At 34.8% G+C, this 19,694-nt stretch overlaps 1 protein-coding gene across 2 annotated transcripts in view; it reads left to right on the forward strand.

Moving 5' to 3' along the window:
• LOC139809977 (odorant receptor 13a-like) overlaps window positions 1-19,694 on the forward strand; it is a 602,938-nt gene that overhangs the window by 511,704 nt on the left and 71,540 nt on the right. For both annotated transcript variants that reach the window (XM_071773316.1, XM_071773309.1), the window contains one exon: window positions 19,377-19,513. In XM_071773316.1, coding sequence (XP_071629417.1) covers window positions 19,377-19,513 — 137 coding nt within the window. The remainder of the gene's footprint in view (window positions 1-19,376; window positions 19,514-19,694) is intronic.

Raw genomic sequence — 19,694 nt, forward strand, 5'->3', positions numbered from 1 at the left:
CGGAACTCATTAATGCTCCTCACTGTACATAATGTTTATCATCCACCCTTGGGAAAACATGTAGGAATAATATCGTGTAAGTAAAAGTAAGATTCAATGCGTACAAAAAAAGATCCATCTAATAATTATTTTAGTAATGCAAATACGGATGCAGGATGACAAGAAGAGCAGCAACAGTAGTTGCCGGATCTTGCGTAAGATGGCGAGCAATCGAAAAAAGGACAGATGTCATTTCGTTAGACAAAGACAGATATAGGGAAAACAAAATTAGAAAGGTTGACATTATCGATATCGAGGAAGTTTGCCAGTCACTGCAGGATCCCCTTAAACCGAATGATTGATCTTCTCAGATGATTCAACTTATGCAAAATTAAAAAATGATCCCAGTAAACAATTGATCACAAAACTCAATAAACTAGTTAGATCATGGTATGACAATAACGTTATAGATAATTGCGCTTACTATCGTTAAATTGCACTAACGGTAGGTAATGATCCCAGTAAACGATGTTACGGACTGCCAAAAGTTCATAAAACGGGCTTTCTTTTACGCATCATTGTTTCGTCGATCGGGAGCCCACTTTATAACATAGCCAGTTACTTACATACGATTTTAAAAGACACCTTACCGAAACCTAAATCGTACATTAAGGACAGTTGGTCGTTTGCAAAAATTATTAAAAATGAAATGATAAATTCTGACCAGGTCCTCGTTTCCTTTGATGTTACGTCGCTTTTCACGAATGTACCAAAAGAATTAGTCTTGAAGGGAATTGAAAAGCGATGGCACTTCATTTCTCCACACACGAAATTCTCTCCACCTCAATTTCTACACGCTGTTGACTTAATATTAAGCTCTACAAGCTTTTGCTTTAATGGGCAATTCTATGAACAGATTTTTGGCAGTCCGATGGGTTCTCCATTTTCCCCTAAAGCTTCTGATATCGTAATGGAGGACTTGGAGAACGATTGCTTGTGTGCACTTGATTTCGAAATTCAGTTTTTCCGTCGGTACGTTGATGATATCTTTGCCATAATACCTAAATCGAGATTAAATGACATACTCGATGTACTTAACAGTTACCATCCAGGACTAAACTTCACCTTTGAATTGGAAAGTAACAATTCTCTCCCGTTTCTTGACACCGTAGTTATCAGGAATGAAAATCGGTTGATCACTAATTGGTATAGAAAACCCACGTTTTCTGGCCGATATATCAACTTTTTTTCTAGCCACCCGTTTAAATATAAAGTTAACGCTATCACGAGTCTCCTTGATCGAGCCATTTTATTGTCTGACGAAAGCTTCCATACATCTAATATTAATATAGTTAAAAAAATACTTTTGAACAATTTCTTTTCAATTGATCTCATTAATAAACACATTAATATTAGAATAAAAAAACTTCGGCATAGACGTTGATAACGCTCCGGGTAATTTATTCGATCCACGGAGATGCGTCGTACTACCGTATGTTAAAGGTCTTGGCGAAGATATACGTCTCACGCTGAATAATATTGGCCTTGATACTGTCCACACTGTCCCTAAAAAATTGGACGTCATTATTAAGAGAGGGAAGGACCGTCTTGATAGGAATAACTCGACTGAATTGGTCTACAGAATTAACTGCGATAACTGTTGTGCATCTTACATCGGACAAACAAAGCGATACCTTAAAACGCGTGTGGCGGAACATTTTAACGATATAAAGGAAGACAATAGTAAGCATTCCGTTGTCAGCAAACATCGCATTTCCCACGGGCATGATTTCAAATGGTCCGAGGTTGAGATACTGGACAGGAAAAAGAATACAAAAAAAGAGAAAAGTTGCGGAAATGTTTCTTATAAAAAAGACACCATTAATCTAAAAAAGACACGGATAATTTAAATCCCATATACGATAACGTCATCTCGAGCGTATAATTTGTTTTGTTTTCTGCGATTGGTTACTCTAACCTGACAACCTTATAAACTTTTAAACATATGCGATACTGCCAGTTTGTTCCTGACTTCTATTGTATGAAAACATGAGTCGTTGTGTGGTCCGAAAAGCTTGATATTTCTTTGTAACTCCTAGACACTTTAATCCGTTAATATGATACAAAATGTGAATTGGTGCTATCGTGCGACATTCTCCTGGTAAATGAGTACCCCTTTTTTTTGTTACTGTCTGTGGTTTTGACATCATACTTATTAATTTTGGTAATTATACAGTAATACGGACCACCCTCCGATGACCTTGACCTTGACATATGTTGTCAAGGTCACCCTCCTGAGTGACCTTCAGAACTTTTTAGCCGTTGGCCGTTATTCGTTAAAAAGTTATTAACAAAAAATGTTTCGAAAATATAGCAACTATTTTGAGTATTGAGAGGCATAAACGACCAATATTACGTCTTTTTTTTTAGGTAGAGAATATCTCGTTTCACGTGATAGTTGCTGCTTTACCAAAACACAACATTTAAAGCAGTAAATTTTTGATAAATTGAAGTCTTTTTGTTAAAGCAGAGAATACTTTATTCACTGCTTTAAATGTTGTGTTTTGATAAAGTAGCAATTTTCACGCGAAACAAGGTATTCTCTGCTTTAAAAAAAAGATGTAATATTGGTTGTTTATGCCTCTTAATATTTAAAACTTTTTAGACACAAAAAATAGTCTTTTTTTAAGCAGAGAATACCTCGTTTCGCGTGAAAGTCGCTACTTTACCAAAACACAACATTTAAAGCAGTAAATTGTTGATAAATTAAAGTCTTTTTGTTAAAGCAGAGAATACTTTATTTCGCGATAAGTCGCTGCTTTACCAAAAAAAGAAATTACAGAACGAAATGATAATAAGTATAATATTTATTTACTATGATAATAAGTATAATATTTATTTACTATAATATTTATTCATTTATATTTTCTAAGTGTTTAAAACGCGTCAACTAACCTATGTAAGTTAGTGACGCGCTTTAAAAGTATTTAAGGGTCCGTTCCGTTTCACGCATGATGCGCGCATTGTCTATAGTAGACGTTACGTATGCTATAGATAAATGCGCGCATATGCGTGAAACGGAACGGACCCCAGGTGTTTAAAGCGCGTCAACTAACCTATGTAGGTTAGTGACGCGCTTTAAAAGTATTTAACTGTTTAAAGCGCGTCACTAACCTACATAGGTTAGTTGACGCGCTTTAAACACTTAAATACTTTTAAAGCGCGTCACTAATCTATACGCTGAAAGAATATTTTGCGTAGAAAATGTATGCGTGAACTATTTCGACATATATATTAGTCATTTATGCCTTTCAATACTCAAAATAGCTGCTATATTTTTCAAACTTTTTTGTTAATAACTTTTTAACGAATTACGACCGTCGGCTAAAAACTTCTGAAGGTCACTTAGGAGGATGACCTTGACAACATATGTCAAGGTCAAGGTCATCGGAGGGTGGTCCATATTACTGTATAATTACCTTTTTTTTATAAACTTCTGCTATGACGAGCTCTTCGATATCTTCCTTTGCAATTGGTTTCATAAGATTATTACTTAAAGACAAATAATGTTATGTAATTATTACGTTTAATACTAACATTAATACTATATATTTGACATTATCAAGAGACACGGCAGTGTCTCGCGCCAAGTACGCGCGGAGCGAGACAATACAGGTTATATTTACGCGAAGACACAGATTTGCAAATTAAGAAATAAGAAATAAAAAATAAGAAATAAAAAATAAGAAATAAGAAATAAGAAATAAGAGATAAAGATAAGAGATAAGAAATAAGAAATAAGAAATAAGAAATAAGAAATAAGAAATAAGAAATAAGAAATAAGAAAATAAGAAATAAGAAATAAGAAATAAGAAATAAGAAATAAGAAATAAGAAATAAGAAATAAGAAATAAGAAATAAGAAATAAGAAATAAGAAATAAGAAATAGAAATAAGAAATAAGAAATAAGAAATAAGAAATAAGAAATAAGAAATAAGAAATAAGAAATAAGAAATAAGAAATAAGAAATAAGAAATAAGAAATAAGAAATAAGAAATAAGAAATAAGAAATAAGAAATAAGAAATAAAGAAATAAGAAATAAGAAATAAGAAATAAGAAATAAGAAATAAGAAATAAGAAATAAGAAATAAGAAATAAGAAATAAGAAATAAGAAATAAGAAATAAGAAATAAGAAATAAGAAATAAGAAATAAGAAATAAGAAATAAGAAATAAGAAATAAGAAATAAGAAATAAGAAATAAGAAATAAGAAATAAGAAATAAGAAATAAGAAATAAGAAATAAGAAATAAGAAATAAGAAAAGAAATAAGAAATAAGAAATAAGAAATAAGAAATAAGAAATAAGAAATCCGGTTCACATTTTGATTTAATATATCGTTTATACCCTCGCACACCCCCAAGCACCCTTCACATTCTTACTGATCTCCTCTCACGTCATTCATTTAACCATTCCCTACCCCGCTTCCACCCACCTAAATAAAAAATCATATTTTTGATAAATTGATTTTAATATTCGCGTACATCCCCAAGTATCCTTCACTCTACCCTCACATAAAAAACACCTTAATAGAGAGTCTTTCTATTCCAACCGAATTGGTAGTAGCCTTGACAAAATTATTATGATATAAAATTGCATTACTTTATTCAATTCAATCCAAGCGATGTGTATTTTTCCAAAAATTCTTAACAAAACTATAATATCGCAAAGTTCCGTTAATTAACTTAACTCAAGTAATATGTATTTTTAACATCAAACAAATCTATGAAATCTTTACATTGTGTCAATTAACATTTAAAAAGATTACAGAAAGGTATGAGTGTGAAGGAATAATTATAGGTGGTGATTTCAATATAAGGATAGGAGAGTTAAGAGGGGATAAAGTTGCGGAGTACGATATAGAAAGAAAAAGCAAGGATAAAATATTAGGTAATAAAGGTAGGCAGCTTATGGATATGTTGGATGAAAGAGGTTGGCATATATTGAACGTAGAACAGAAGGGGATTGGGAAGGTGACTTTACTTATGTAGGTGCGAGAGACAGCTCGGTAATTGACTATACTATTGTAAACGAATATATACAAGATAATGTTTTAGAATTTAAGATAGACGACAGGATGAACTCGGACCACATGCCTTTGTCAGTGGAAATGAAGGGGATTGGAAGACAAACAGCAGAAATAGGAGAAGAAGCGGACAAGGAAGAAGAAAACATAAGGAGAATAATAAACTGGAATATGGAAGCGAGGAAATTATACAAGGAAGAGACGATGGAGCTAGGAGAAATGGAGTGGCAAAAGTCATGGTCGGTTGAGGAAAAATGGAGAAGAATTAAAGAGTTTATTTATAAGGCAATAATTTATAAGGAGATTAAGAAGACGAAGAGGAGGGAATTAGGACACAAGGACTGGTGGAACAGGAGCTGCACTAACATAAGAAAAAGAGGGAGGTGAAAAGGAAATACAGAAGATGAAAGTTAAGAAAGGTAGAAAAGAAGACTTTATAAAAGGAAGGAGAGACTTAAAAATGTTGTTGGAGAGAAGAAGGAAAGACAAATTACAAGAAGAAGAGGAGGAGCTGAGAAACCTGAGGAATGAAAAAGAAGTTTGGAGATATATAAATAGGCGAAGGAAGAAGAAGGACTGGATAGAGAACAATATACAGGAAGAAGAATGGAGAAATTATTTTATGAAGCTATTAGGAGGTAAGGAGAGAGAGGTAATAAATAAGAAAAATGGAATCGAAAGAAAGTTAGACGGAAAAGAGGAAGGTATAAGTGAGGGGGAAATAAGAACCAAGAAGCACGAGAGGTATGAGCAGGAAGAAGAGAAAGAGTTAAATGAAGAGAAGATAGCCGATGCGGTAAAGAAGATGAAATTAGGTAAAGCAGCGGGAATAGATGGGATCCCAATAGAGGCCTGGATGTATGGTGGTTTAGCGGTGAGGAGTTGTCTGGTAGATCTAATAAACCAAATATGGAAGGAAGGAACTATTCCAACAGAGTGGAGACTGAGCATAGTGGTGCCGTTGTATAAGAGAGGTAATAAAGAGAAGACGGAAAGTTATAGAAGAATCTTGCTACTATGTTCAGCTTATAAGGTGTATGCCGAAATCCTGAAAAACAGACTGGAGGATGCTATAGAATTCAGGTATGCTACCTGAAAGCCAGGCTGGTTTCAGAAAAGGTAGGTCTACAATGGATAACATCTTCATTTTAAACCACATTACGCAGAGGGAGAAAGAAAAAGAACGTGGAGATAACAAGGTATATGCACTTTTTGTGGATCTGAAAGCGGCTTTTGACAACGTAGATAGAGAAAAATTATGGAAGGTAATGGAAGAAAAAGAAGTGGGACGCAACTTGATAAGCAGGATTAAAGGAATTTATGAAGAAACGGAAACGACAGTCAGGACAAAAACGGGTCTCACAAGAAGGTTCATCACGATGAAAGGTGTAAGATAGGACTGTGTTTTGAGTCCAGACCTGTTTAGTCTTTATATTCCGGATTTAGATAAACCGTTAGATAAACGTAATGTAGGAGGTATTGTAATAGAAATGTGTAGGGTCTGGTCGTTAGCTTACGCTGACGATATGGTACTAATGGCTAAGAATAAAAAGGCACTGGAGGATATGATGGATACATTAAAGTTATTTTTGAAGGTCAGGAAGCTGGAATTAAGTACGGAAAAAACAAAAGTTATAATTTTTAACAGTGGAGGTAAGATAGGTAGTAGGAGATGGATGTGGGGCAAGGAAAGAATAGAAGAAGTACAGAAATTTAAGTATTTAGGTTTCACGTTTAACAGGAAAGGAAATTACACGGATCACATAAAAGAATTGAGTAGGAAAGGTTCCTACCTTTATAGCAGTTAATAAGGTTATTTATAGCAGTTAATAAGGTATGGGGTCTGGGTGAAAGGATATGTAAAGACGATGTTAGGAGAAGATGGATATTATTTAAGTATCTAGTTAAGAGTGTTATGGAATACGGGGTGGAAGTGTGGGGTTAGGAGAAAAAAAGTGTATTAGAAAAGATAATGTTAGACTATATTAGATGGATTTTATATTAGATTTTTGTACGCCAAGGTATGTGATCTTAAGAGAGTTAGGTTTAGAAAAACTAAAGTTTGATTCGGGATTAAGAGCAATGAGCTATGAGAAAAGAAGTAGAGAAAGTGGAAGGAATAGGTTTGTTGCTGCAAACTGGGAGGAAAAAGATAAAGTGGAGAATGGTTTGGTGAAAGAGAAAAAAGATTTATTCAGTAAAGAAAGAGAGAGTTATTATAACAGGTTGGGATGGGGCCTTGAGGCTATAAGAATTTCAAGACGGGAGGGTACTGATATGGACAAGATAGTTAGAGAAAGAGAACAGGATATACAAGAACAAATTATAGATTGCAAAGTCAGAAACGCGAGGTACAATAAAAGATATAAGGAGATAGATGCAAGTTGTGAAAAGCCTAGGTATTTATTAAAAAAAATATGGATAAGTTAATGGCAAGTGATGGAATAAGAGCTTTAATAAAATTAAGATGTGGTAATATGGAGGAAGCAAACAAATACTGGTTAGAGGACGAGGAAGTATGGTGTAGATTTTGTAAGGTGGGAAAGGATAATTTAGAACATTATGTGGGAGACTGCATAGTAATAGGTGACTGATTCATTAATCTAGGTAATAATAATAAGGAAAGATTGAATAAGCTTTGCAATGACGTTTTAGATATAGAAAAAGGGAGGGTATTAAAAAGGCTGTGGAAAGAGAAAGATTTATTGAAGGAAAGATAAGACCGGAATCATAGGAAACGAGTTAGTTGAAGTAGGTTAGAACACAATATTGTAAATAGTTAAGTAGATTGTAAGGAGTAAGACAAGGTGTGGACGGATAAGTGTTTAAGGTTTCTGTTTGTAAACCGAGTCCTCTTCTTGGCTTTAAGCTGAAAATAAATATATGTATATCTATCTACATTGTGTCAATTAGATAAAGAATGTATGACAACAATTTTAAAACATTAAAAATATTTTAAAAACAAAAGAATATAAGGTATTTAAATTTAAAGTTTATATACAAAGTGTAAAGGCGTTACAAACTGTTATTTTTAAAGCTAAGCTAAAATATAAAAATTTTGTTTCTTAGAAATAATAGTCTGTAACACCTTTAGCTTTCACCATGTATACTGTTTATAAGATTCGTAATGCTACAAAATGTGTGATATCAATGCGAAATTATCTTTTTCAAAAAAAAGCGCCAAGTACACGCACAATGTATGTTATAAATCCAAAAATTCAACCTAAGTAGTATAGTAACTTTATTTCTTTTTAACAAAATTATTATATCACAAAATTGGTTGCTTAACTCAACCCAAGTGACATGTATTTCAAAAAAAGATGTGAAATCTTTAAATTGCGCCAATTTCAAAAAGAATATATATATATATTGCTTTAAAAAATAATTGTTGTGCAACTACTTAAAAAAAAATAAAACCTATGTATATATTTTTGTGTTCCCATTCAAGGGTTTTCCTATTCCAACCTAAGTGGTAGTAGCTTTAATTCTCCTTAATAAAATTATAATATTACAAAGAATTATTTTAATCACAAAGAATTAAAGAAGTAACAGTACAAAATGAAAATATTTAATCAAAATAAAATAAGAAAAAAGTATATGTTTTGTTTCGCCAATCAAGAGACACGGTAGTGTCTCGTGCCAAGTACACGCGGAGCGAGACCGACCGTGACTCTTTTACGCGACGCGACGGGTTGCGAGTACCCGAGATGTTGAGATCTCGATAACGAGTGAACGGATCAAGTTCTAAGTAGGCTTGATCGATAGCTTGGGGTCCAATTAGGGGGGGGAGGGTGTCTTATAATATTCCGCTACGTGCCCTACGAGCGGAGATATTGCGACGCAAAGTCCAAATGTGAAAATTTATTTTTAAGATACTCCTTCTCCTCCTCCTCCTAACGCCGACGTCTCAATATTATTATGATTATCAGAGAAACGTCCCTTTCACTTTTTCGACGCTGGCGGCGCAGGTATCGCCAGTTTCGATATCGCGCGCGTATTTCGAAATTAGGTCGATAGACTTATCGGTCAGGAGGAAGATTTCTATTTAGGTAAATTAAGTATATATATATAATATATATTGAGTCAACGGAAAAGAAGGTTCTTACGCTTGGCAGAAAGTGCCGCTAGGGAATTTTTAAGTCGATTCTTATGAATCAAGCTTGAATTCGATGTCTAGGTATCCCAGGTTGCCGATGACGAGGTCCAGATAGTGCGCTTCATAGTTTTCGGTGTCCAGGTGTAATAATACGTTGAATTCGATGTCTACGTGTCCCAGGTTGCCGATGACGAGGTCCACATAGTGCGCTCCGTAGTTTTCAGTGTCTACGTGTATTAATACCTTGAATTCGATGTCCACGTGTTCCAGGTTGCCGATGACAGGATCCAGATAGTGCGCTTCCTAGTTTTCGGTGTCCAGGTGTAATCGTACGTTGAATTCGATGTCTAGGTGTCCCAGGTTGCCGATGACGAGGTCCACATAGTGCGCTTCGTAGTTTTCGGTGTCCAGGTGTAATAATACGTTGAATGCGATGTCTAGGTGTCTCAGGTTGCCGATGACGAGGTCCACATAGTGCGCTTTGTAGTTTTTGGTGTCTAGGTGTATTAATAACTTAAAATCTGAATGTAGGACACGTAGATATCGAATTCGAGGTATTAATACACGTAAACACCGAAAATTACGGAGCGCACTATGTGAACCTCGTCATCGGCAACGTGGGACACCTAGACATCGAATTCAACGTATTATTACATCTGGACACCGAAAACTATAAAGCGCACTATCTGGAGCCCGTCATCGGCAACCTGGAACACGTGGACATCGAATTCAAGGTATTAATACACCTGGATACCGAAAACTATGGAGCGCACTATGTGGACCTTGTCATCGGCAAACTGGGACACCTAGACATCGAATTCAAGCTTGATTCATAAGAATCGACTTACAAATTCCCTAGTGGCAGAATTAAAATTATGTCATAACATAATAAAAATTCGCTGAATTAAAATTATGTCTAGACATAATAATAATTGGACGAATTAAAATTATGTCTAATAAAAATTGAATGAATTAAAATTATGTCTGACAAAAATAATTCCGCATTTTTATTATGTGTATACACATAATTTTAATTCATACAATTTTTATTATGTGTACACATAATTTGTTTTCGATTAAGATACGAATCTTTTTCCGTTAGTTTGTAAGTTTCATGATTAAAAAGATCATGTATTATTAACATATAACTAAGATTTATAGAATCGTTATTAATTTTATTATATATCTTAATTGCGCGAATCTCTGTTTTATAAAAATTATGCACAATATTCTTATGCAAGGATACTTGTTTAATTATTTCTTCCTATTGCATTTAAGTATAGAAAAATATAAATTTCTATGTGTTTGCACTTTATATTTAATGAGCAGGCAATTAAATATATATGATTCAATTTGCCTCTATGTCTCTTTATTGACTCACATAGTTATATACTTTTAAATATTTTTCTTTTCTGAAATTCAATCAATTGAATAGCAAAAACTACGTTATCATATTATATATTTTTGGTACGTAGTGTGCAAATGTATTTTGAAATAAAGATTATATATTTTCTACTGAATTATTTACACACACACATGCGGTTTCAGAGAATCATTTTTCGCCAACTCAAATATGTTCCTACTCAACTGTCAAAATATGAAAGATAATTTTATCTAGTTGTGACATTCGCTCGAATTCTCGAAATAATTTTCAAGGATGTGAGTACGAATATATATATATCGTACTATTTAATATTTATAATAGAAAATTATAAACGATGCGTTATGTATGAGAAATTTAACAGAATTGCTTTTATCAAATAGAATTAATTTGCGATTAGTTGAAGGGAATAAAAGAATAAACAAATCGGGTAAATTTCAGACACGTGTTACAGGTGTCCATCTGTAATTATCAAAAATATCGATACCTGAAGATATCGGTACATATACAGTTGCGAACAACATTCAGTAAGACATGCGAATAAAAATAAATAAAGAATTTCACAGTTAACGACTTATTAACATTAATCATGCTATATTGCGATTATGTTTTATGTTGAAATTGAAAAATATATACAAGGTGTACAGCTGAAGGGGTTACAGATTATTATTTTAAAAAAACTAAGCAAAATATTAAATTGTTGTTTTCTTTAGAAATAATAGTCCGTAACACTTTTAGCTTTATACCTTGTATATACTGTTTATAAGATTATGAGATATATTGTTTATAAGATTAAGATGCGTAACACTACAAAAAGGCGTGATATCCGTACAAAATTATCTTTTAAAAAAAAGGTAAAAAAAAGGCGCCAAGTACACGCATAGTAGTGTATATGTATTATGTTGTTACCCTGTTATGTTGTTACCTCGAAAAAAACAAAGTGGTAGTATTATACCTCCAAATAGCTTTACCCTGTACATACTGTTTATAAAATGCGTAATACTACAAAAAAACGTGATATCCGTACAAAATTACCTTTTTTAAAAAAAAGATAAAAAAAAGCACCAAGTTTACGCATAGTAGTGTACCTATATGTTGTTACGTCGAAAAAAAAGAAAGTGGTAGTATTATACCTCAAAAAAGTAACAAGTGGTAGACGTAATCTTTATATCTCGAAAAATCTCGAAAAAATCTAAGCAGTAGTATCTTTATTTCCGAAAAATTATAACCCAAGTGATCTATCAAGACACATCACAAAATTATGTTACCTTATCAAAAAGAAGAGTCGCGCTTCAAGTGATCTATTACAATTACAAAAAAGAAATGATATCTCTTTAAATTACAGCGCCAATTACAAAGAGAACATCCCTTATGAAAATGTGCCTTTCATTGCCATTAAAAAATGCCATTGAATTCCCATTGTTCCAGACGCAATGGAAATAAAGGCATTTTTGCCAAAGATAAAAAGTTCCACACAAAATTCCATTAGTATTGCCATTGGTATTGCCACTGGTTTTGCCGTTAGTATTGCCATTGGTATTGCCATGGGCAATACTAATGGGATTTTGTGTGGAAATTTTTATTTTTTACAAAAATGCCTTCATTTCTGTTGCGTCTGGAACAAAGGGAATTCAATGGCATTTTTTAATGGCAATGAAGGACACATTTTCATAAGGGAGGAGCTCTTGCCTTAGGCGACTAGTGCCTAAAAATATCTGCCCCGGTCCCGTAGGGAGTCTCCTTATACATATACCAGTCCGTGCCGAACTTTGAATTTGAAAGAATGCATGAACGATGCGACGCCTAGCGGCGTCGATGCGAACTGCCGGTAATACAATTACCGCGCGGGCGTGATGATGATGCATGTACCACTGGTGGCGCGAACCGCCACATTTACCATTGACGAATTTCCATTACAATTCACACTGAACAACATTGGCTGAAGGTAAAAAAATTCTATACAAATTTCATCCTTCATGAGTCATTGGCAGTTTCCATTACGCCTGTATGGAAAAGGTTGTCATTCGAATCTTGCCATTGCGTTTCCATTCATCTTATTGCCACTCAATATTTTCCATTTACTTTTCCATATAATTCGCATTGCAAGTTCCATACACAAGTTTTAACCTTCATAAGCCATTAGCAGTTTTCATTACGCCTGTATGGAAAAAGTTGTCATTCGAATCTTGCCATTGCGTTTCCATTCATCTTATTGCCACTCAATATTTTCCATTAACTTTTCCATATAATTCGCATTGCAACTGTAGAGCAACCATACATTCCCACTGACCGCCATTGAGTACTCAAGGGCACATTTTCATAAGGGATATATATTGCCTCAAAAAATAATTGTTGCACTACTTTGAAAAATCTTTAAATTGTGTTTAAATTTAACAAGGGAATACAAGATATTTAAATACAAAGTTTACATGTGTATTTTTTAGTGGTCACAAAGAATTACAGAGGTAACAGTACAAAATAAAAATATTTTACTAAAATACATAAATTTTTCTTGTAAAAAAACTTGGCGCTGCTAGACCTCGAAATTTTAAATAAATTAATAAACTTATCCTCTACTTAATTATAAGCCGCATTATCCGCCGTCCGCGTCGTCACGCACACCCATATCACTCACTCGCACATCCACGCTGATAATTATTCAATATTACTCTTATCGCATTCTTCTCTGAATTATTTTTATTTATTGTTGTCCTTATTTATTTAAAATTTCGAGATTTAGCAGCGCCAAGTTTTTTTACAAGAAAAATTTATGTATTTTAATAAAATATTTTTATTTTATTCCTCTGTAATTTTTTGCGGCCACTAAAAAATACACATGTAAACTTTGTATTTAAATATCTTGTATTCCCTTGTTAAATTTAAACACAATTTAAAGATTTTTCAAAGTAGTGCAACAATTATTTTTTGAGGCAATATACATGTTCTTTCTGTAATTGGCGCTGTAATTTAAAGAGATATCATTTCTTTTTTGTAATTGTAATAGATCACTTGAAGCGCGACTCTTCTTTTTGATAAGGTAACATAATTTTGTGATGTGTCTTGATAGATCACTTGGGTTATAATTTTTCGGAAATAAAGATACTACTGCTTAGATTTTTTCGAGATTTTTCGAGATATAAAGATTACGTCTACCACTTGTTACTTAAATTTTTTCGAGGTATAATACTACCACTTTTTTTTTTTGACGTAACAACATATAGGTACACTACTATGCGTGAACTTGGCGCCTTTTTTTACCTTTATTTAAAAAAGGTAATTTTGTACGGATATCACACCTTTTTGTAGTATTGCGCATTTTATAAACAGTATGTACAGGGTAAAGCTATTTGGAGGTATAATACTACCACTTTGTTTTTTTCGAGGTAACAACATAACAGGGTAACAACATAATACATATACACTACTATGCGTGTACTTGGCGCCTTTTTTTACCTTTTTTTTAAAAAGTAATTTTGTACGAATAATTGATTAACGAGAAAATCTCTATTTTTATAATCGACAACGTTTGGCTAGTGTCGTGATAGTTCGACCATTGGTTTTGGTCGAATTAATTGTCACGACTTTTTTGACGATGGGTTTTGGTTGTTTTTAAATTGATATAATCTTTGATATTTACTATGACGCTGCAGTTTCGCTGCATCGTGGTAACGTTCCCGCCGCCGTCACAAGGCGCGAGTTTCGCGCCCGAGGACGGTCCAGGGAGGCGATTGCGAAATCTCCAGGGGCTTAATTAAATTGCGTTTCCGATTTCTGATCCCTTTCTTTCTTTTTGTATTATAATTGGCACCTCGCCGAGACCAAACCAGGACGTTCCCGTCGGAATGTGGAAGATCCGGAGAATTGGAGTAAGCAGGGACGACCGAGACGAGGAACCGACGGAGGCGATTGTTAGCGGAGCTCGCGGGCAGCCAAACGAGAAGGGGTGCAGGAAAACACGCGCGCGGCGCGTGGTGTGACAGCGAACGGAGCTTGATGCAGCAGGGCCTCGGCGCCGGGAGAGGACGAGTTTCCCCGGCTAACCTTGACTGTAGTAATCGGGCTCCGGGGGTGGCTGGCCAGCACCCCCGGGTCACAAGGGAGCATTGTGGAGGAACCAGCGTGTCCGGACCGCAGCTTAAGGATTTCGAGAAACCGTTGCAAAAACGAGGGACCATAGAACGTCCCCGCAGGATCTGCTGCCGACAACACTGCGCGAGGATCTGTCGCGAACCCGCCAGCCCGCCTCTAATTGGCCCGCGCTATCGCGCCGAAAAGCCGCGCACGCCCTGGGTGAGGCGCGTCATCGATTCCGCTATTGAGCGAATTCACACGATCGCACTTCCTGGTCGTCCTCCGGCGTAATATGTATTTTTGGTGGCGCCCGGCTATCGCGCCTTAACCCTTATGAAAATGTGCCCTTCATTGCCATTAAAAAATGCCATTGAATTCCCATTGTTCCAGACGCAATGGAAATGAAGGCATTTTTGCCAAAGATAAAAAGTTCCACACAAAATCCCATTGGTATTGCTATTGGTATTGCCACTGGTTTTGCCGTTGGTATTGCCATTAGTATTGCCATTAGTATTGCCATTGGTATTAACACTGACAATACCAATGGGATTTCGTGTGGAAATTTTTATCTTTGGCAAAAATGCCTTTATTTCCATTGCGTCTGAAACAATAAGAATTCAATGGCATTTTAATAAATGGTACTATTTTGTCTTTAATATAAATGCCTTCATTTCCCATTGCCTTTGGTTCAACGGACAATCTAATAGGAGCTCTTGCCTTAGGCGACTAGCGCCTGAAAATATTTGCCTCGGTGTCCCGTAGGGGGTACCGTCTCATACATATACCAGTCCGTGCCGAACCTTGAATTTGAGAGAATGCATGAACGATGCGACGCCTAGCGGCGTCGATGCGAACTGCCGGTAATACAGTTACTGCGCGGGCATGATGATGATGCATGTACCACTGGTGGCGCAAACCGCCACATTTACCATTGACGAATTTCCATTACAATTCACACTGAACAAATTGGCTGAAGGTAGAAAAATTTCATACAAATTTTATCCTTCATGAGTCATTGGCAGTTTCCATTACGCCTGTATGGAAAAGATTGTCATTCGAATCTTGTTATTGTGTTTCCATTCATCTTATTGCCACTCAATATTTTCCATTAATTTTTCCATATAATTCGCATTGCAAGTTCCATACACAAGTTTTAACCTTCATAAACCATTAGCAGTTTCCATTATGCCTGTATGGAAAAAGTTGTCATTCGAATCTTGCCATTGCGTTTCCATTCATCTTATTGCCACTATATATTTTCCATTAACTTTTCCATATAATTCGCATTGCAACTGTAGGGCAACCATACATTCCCACTGACCGCCATTGAGCACTCAAGGGCACATTTTCATAAGGGAAGGCTGATCTACAATGTGCTCTTTGCTTTCTGTTTTCTGCTCTTAACCTTTTTGCGACTATCTCGTATTTCGCAATTTCGTCGCGTAACGTGGTTTCTTATCTCTTCTAAAGTTCGTCAATTTTTATCTTGGGCGACAGAGAACAAAAAACATCGCGTTACGCGACGGAATTGTGAAGTACGAGATAGTCGCAAAGAAGTTAAGAGCAAAAAACAAGAAGCAAAGAACACATTGTAGATCAGGCTTTAGAGATTTCGCGTGCAATACTTGAACCGCTGGTTGCCGAAGCCCGAGCCCGGACGACTAGGAGCCGTTGTTGGAGAAGAGCAGACTTTCGGTGAGGTTGCCTCAAACATTTCACGTGTGTAAAGCCACGACACCGCCCTCCGGGTCGCGCTCTCGCTCAGGTGCCGACGCGTGAATACTTGGTGTTGACTACCGAAACGGCGTAAGTTTGGCGTTGACGGCATCGAGAACGAGGGGCCCCAGGATAGTCTCGTTGGCTCAGAGGATCACGTATAGGCCGTAACGGGCTCCTGGAGATTGCGGAAAGAACGCAGGCGACTGCGGTAGCGGCCGAATCATTTCTCGTGTTCTTCGTGCTCACGACCGCGTGTATTATTGCGCGTATTATTGTGCGTCGTACTTTGTGTTGCGTGATAGATTTCGCGGGAACTAATTGTGTCATAGTCAGTCCCTTCTCGCGCGCTATTCCGTGTTCAATGTCTTCGTTTATTCATTGCACTCGCGTGCAGTATTCTGCGTTATGTTGAGTGTCCTTGCATATTATATTTTGCGTCGTCCTAAGTGTTCTCGCGTGTGTTATACTTTCGTGTTAATAGTCGTACTATAGTCCGCGTTATGTTTAGAAACCGGCGCCTTCCGCGGGCGTCATATACCTTGGCGACCGAACCCTTTCGCGGTTTCGGACGTCGAATCCTTACGCGCCGAACGCGCCGCAGCACTACTTTGATGATATTCCATGTTGAATATTACTTCGTATTCGAGCATATTTTCTGTTTCCTGTTCTATTATATGTAATTCTAGTTAACGTTCCATATTACGTCCTATTTACTTTGTTATTTCGCGATGATTTCTGTCAACTTCAATGTTTAATATCTCGCGTCGCGGGACAAAGCGACACTTTTTTCTGACAGATTCTTTTGTTTCGTGCAAAAACGCGTCGATTGAGCATAATTTCATCGATATTTGAGGTGAGGCCCCTAAACTCTATAATTACCATTTTGTTAAAAAGAAATTAAAGCTACTTATCACTTAGGTTGAATTTTTGGATTTACAGCATTGCGCGTGTACTTGGCGTTTTTTAACTTTTTTTGAAAAAGGTAATTTTGTACTGATAATTATTTACCACGAGAATATTTGGTTGTAAGAGTGAAATTAGAACACGATGGAAACACGATGTTTGTAACAGTCTCATCTCCTGTACAAAACAAAGAGAAAATTTGTTTGATATAATTGATTCTTAAAATTTATAGATATTTAAATATAAATGTGATAAAATATACATATGTTGTACATACAATTCTGATGATAAACATATGTACTTCTTGTATAGAAAATGTTACGCTATTTTCTCATCTCATAGAATAGTTAAAGATACTGTATATATGCAATCTACACTTACACACACACACACACACACACACACACACACACACACACACACACACACACACACACGCGATATGTAAAACATATAATAATAATAATAATAATAATAAAAAGCAATAATTTACTTACCAAGCACTGGGCATACATTTTCATTGTCATCAATATAGACGTTTGTGTACGATGAAGGGCAATCATGCCTTTTCATTTCTACAGTTTCTTGTAACGTGGTGTTGTATAGATCAGATTTTACAAAAAAGTTTATATAAAAATAATTTTTATTCTAAACTAAACTTAAATTTTATTAATTTAATATAAATAATAAACTTACATTGTTGTCTTCCATCTCCGATTTATTAATCTAATAAATACGATAAAAGTATGTAACATACGACCGCATATAACTAATACCAAACACTGCGTGCACACTTCTTCTTTAGTTAATGTCAGTTAATATGGTGTCCGATTCCCCAAAGGGGATTCCGAAAAGGCCATGATGTCACCGTCGTCAGAAATTGGGTTAGACTCTACTTTCTGAACGACAAAACAACAGCAACTCTCCGACGGATGGCCCCCACTTCTATACTTGTCGACAGCCAATCAGTACGTCTGACAAAGTCATATGACAAATGAAATAGCACCCTAAAGTTGCGTACTTGTTTAAAATTTACAAAATTTTTAAAAATGAAAAAATTATTAAAGCTGAAAATAATGACAGATTTTTTTCATATTTTGACATAAGAAACTTTAAAAAATTTGTGAAAAATTGGCGCCTGAGCTACCCCGAGGTTTACTTGTTAGCTTAAGGGAAAAAATGGGCCAAAAATAGGTGCTTTTGACACAAAAAAGTTAATAAAATTATAATTAAAATTCTTTCTGGCGGTTTTTTGAGTCGCTAAATCTAAATTTGAGGTCAAACTTTTAACATTTTAAATTCAAAATTGTGGATTAAAGATCCAAAAACTCGTTTAATTCGTATAAAAATTTGTAATGAGAGTTTCTCGAAGCCGCTGTTTTCAAATTCAAATTCAAATTTTTTAAATTAGCTTTTAATTCAGCGGCTTCAAAAACCTTTCAAAATTTTTTATACAAATTGAACCATATTTTGCATTTTTTCGTCATATTGAATTTGTTATTTTTAATTATTGAATTTTTATTTTGAACTTGAAATAAGTTTCAAAAACCTTTAAAAAAATTTTATGCAAATTAAACAATTTTTGGCATTTAATCCGCTATATTGGATCCGTTATTTTGTATTTTGCAATTTTGATTTCAGATTTGATTTCAGCGCGACCCCAAAAATATAAAAATATAAAATTCGGTTTTTTTGCAGATTTTTCAGTCATTTACAGTCAAGAGGTTAATCTATAATTCTCGTTTTGTTGCTTCTTTGTGACATCTCTTTTTGATGCCTCTTTGTGAATTGTAACAAATTTTTGTAAATTTCGTAATATTTCGTAATTTAACATTTGAAAATTTTTTTTAAATGCGCTTTTTTCAGTGAAACAATCTGATCAAAAAATAAAATTCCATTTTTTTGGCTATGTTTATACATTTCTATATATTTTTTATAAAGGATAATCTTTTGAACTTCAGAAATTTTATTTGTGCTATTACCCTTTAAATTCTCTATCCGTGAGCGAAACCGTGTTGTAGAAATTCCATGTTATATAAAAGATATTAAAATATAGAATATCCTATAAAATATTTTACTTTGCTTCTTAGCTTACAAATAAAGAGACTATATTATTAATTTTTATATCTTTACAATTTTAGATAGTGATGGTTTCGGGACAAACTGAAGAAATGATAAAATATTTAGTATACGTTATTGCTCAAGTCTTTCATCTATTTTGCATCAGTTTTCAAGGACAAAAGATCATAGATAGTAGCATTGAAACTACTCACAAAATGTAAGTATTTTGAAATATAAAAATTTCTATTTAAATTAAAATTTAATCTGTCAAGCAAACTTTTTCTTTAAAATAAAAAATATAAACATATATCAAATGTATACAAGGTGTCCCAACGCACTGTATCCAATGCTTGTGATGAGGTAAAAGGGATCAAGATAAACAAAAATGTCTTCTACCA

Source organism: Temnothorax longispinosus, chromosome 1 (assembly GCF_030848805.1).
Source record: "Temnothorax longispinosus isolate EJ_2023e chromosome 1, Tlon_JGU_v1, whole genome shotgun sequence".
NCBI classification, from domain to species: domain Eukaryota; kingdom Metazoa; phylum Arthropoda; class Insecta; order Hymenoptera; family Formicidae; genus Temnothorax; species Temnothorax longispinosus.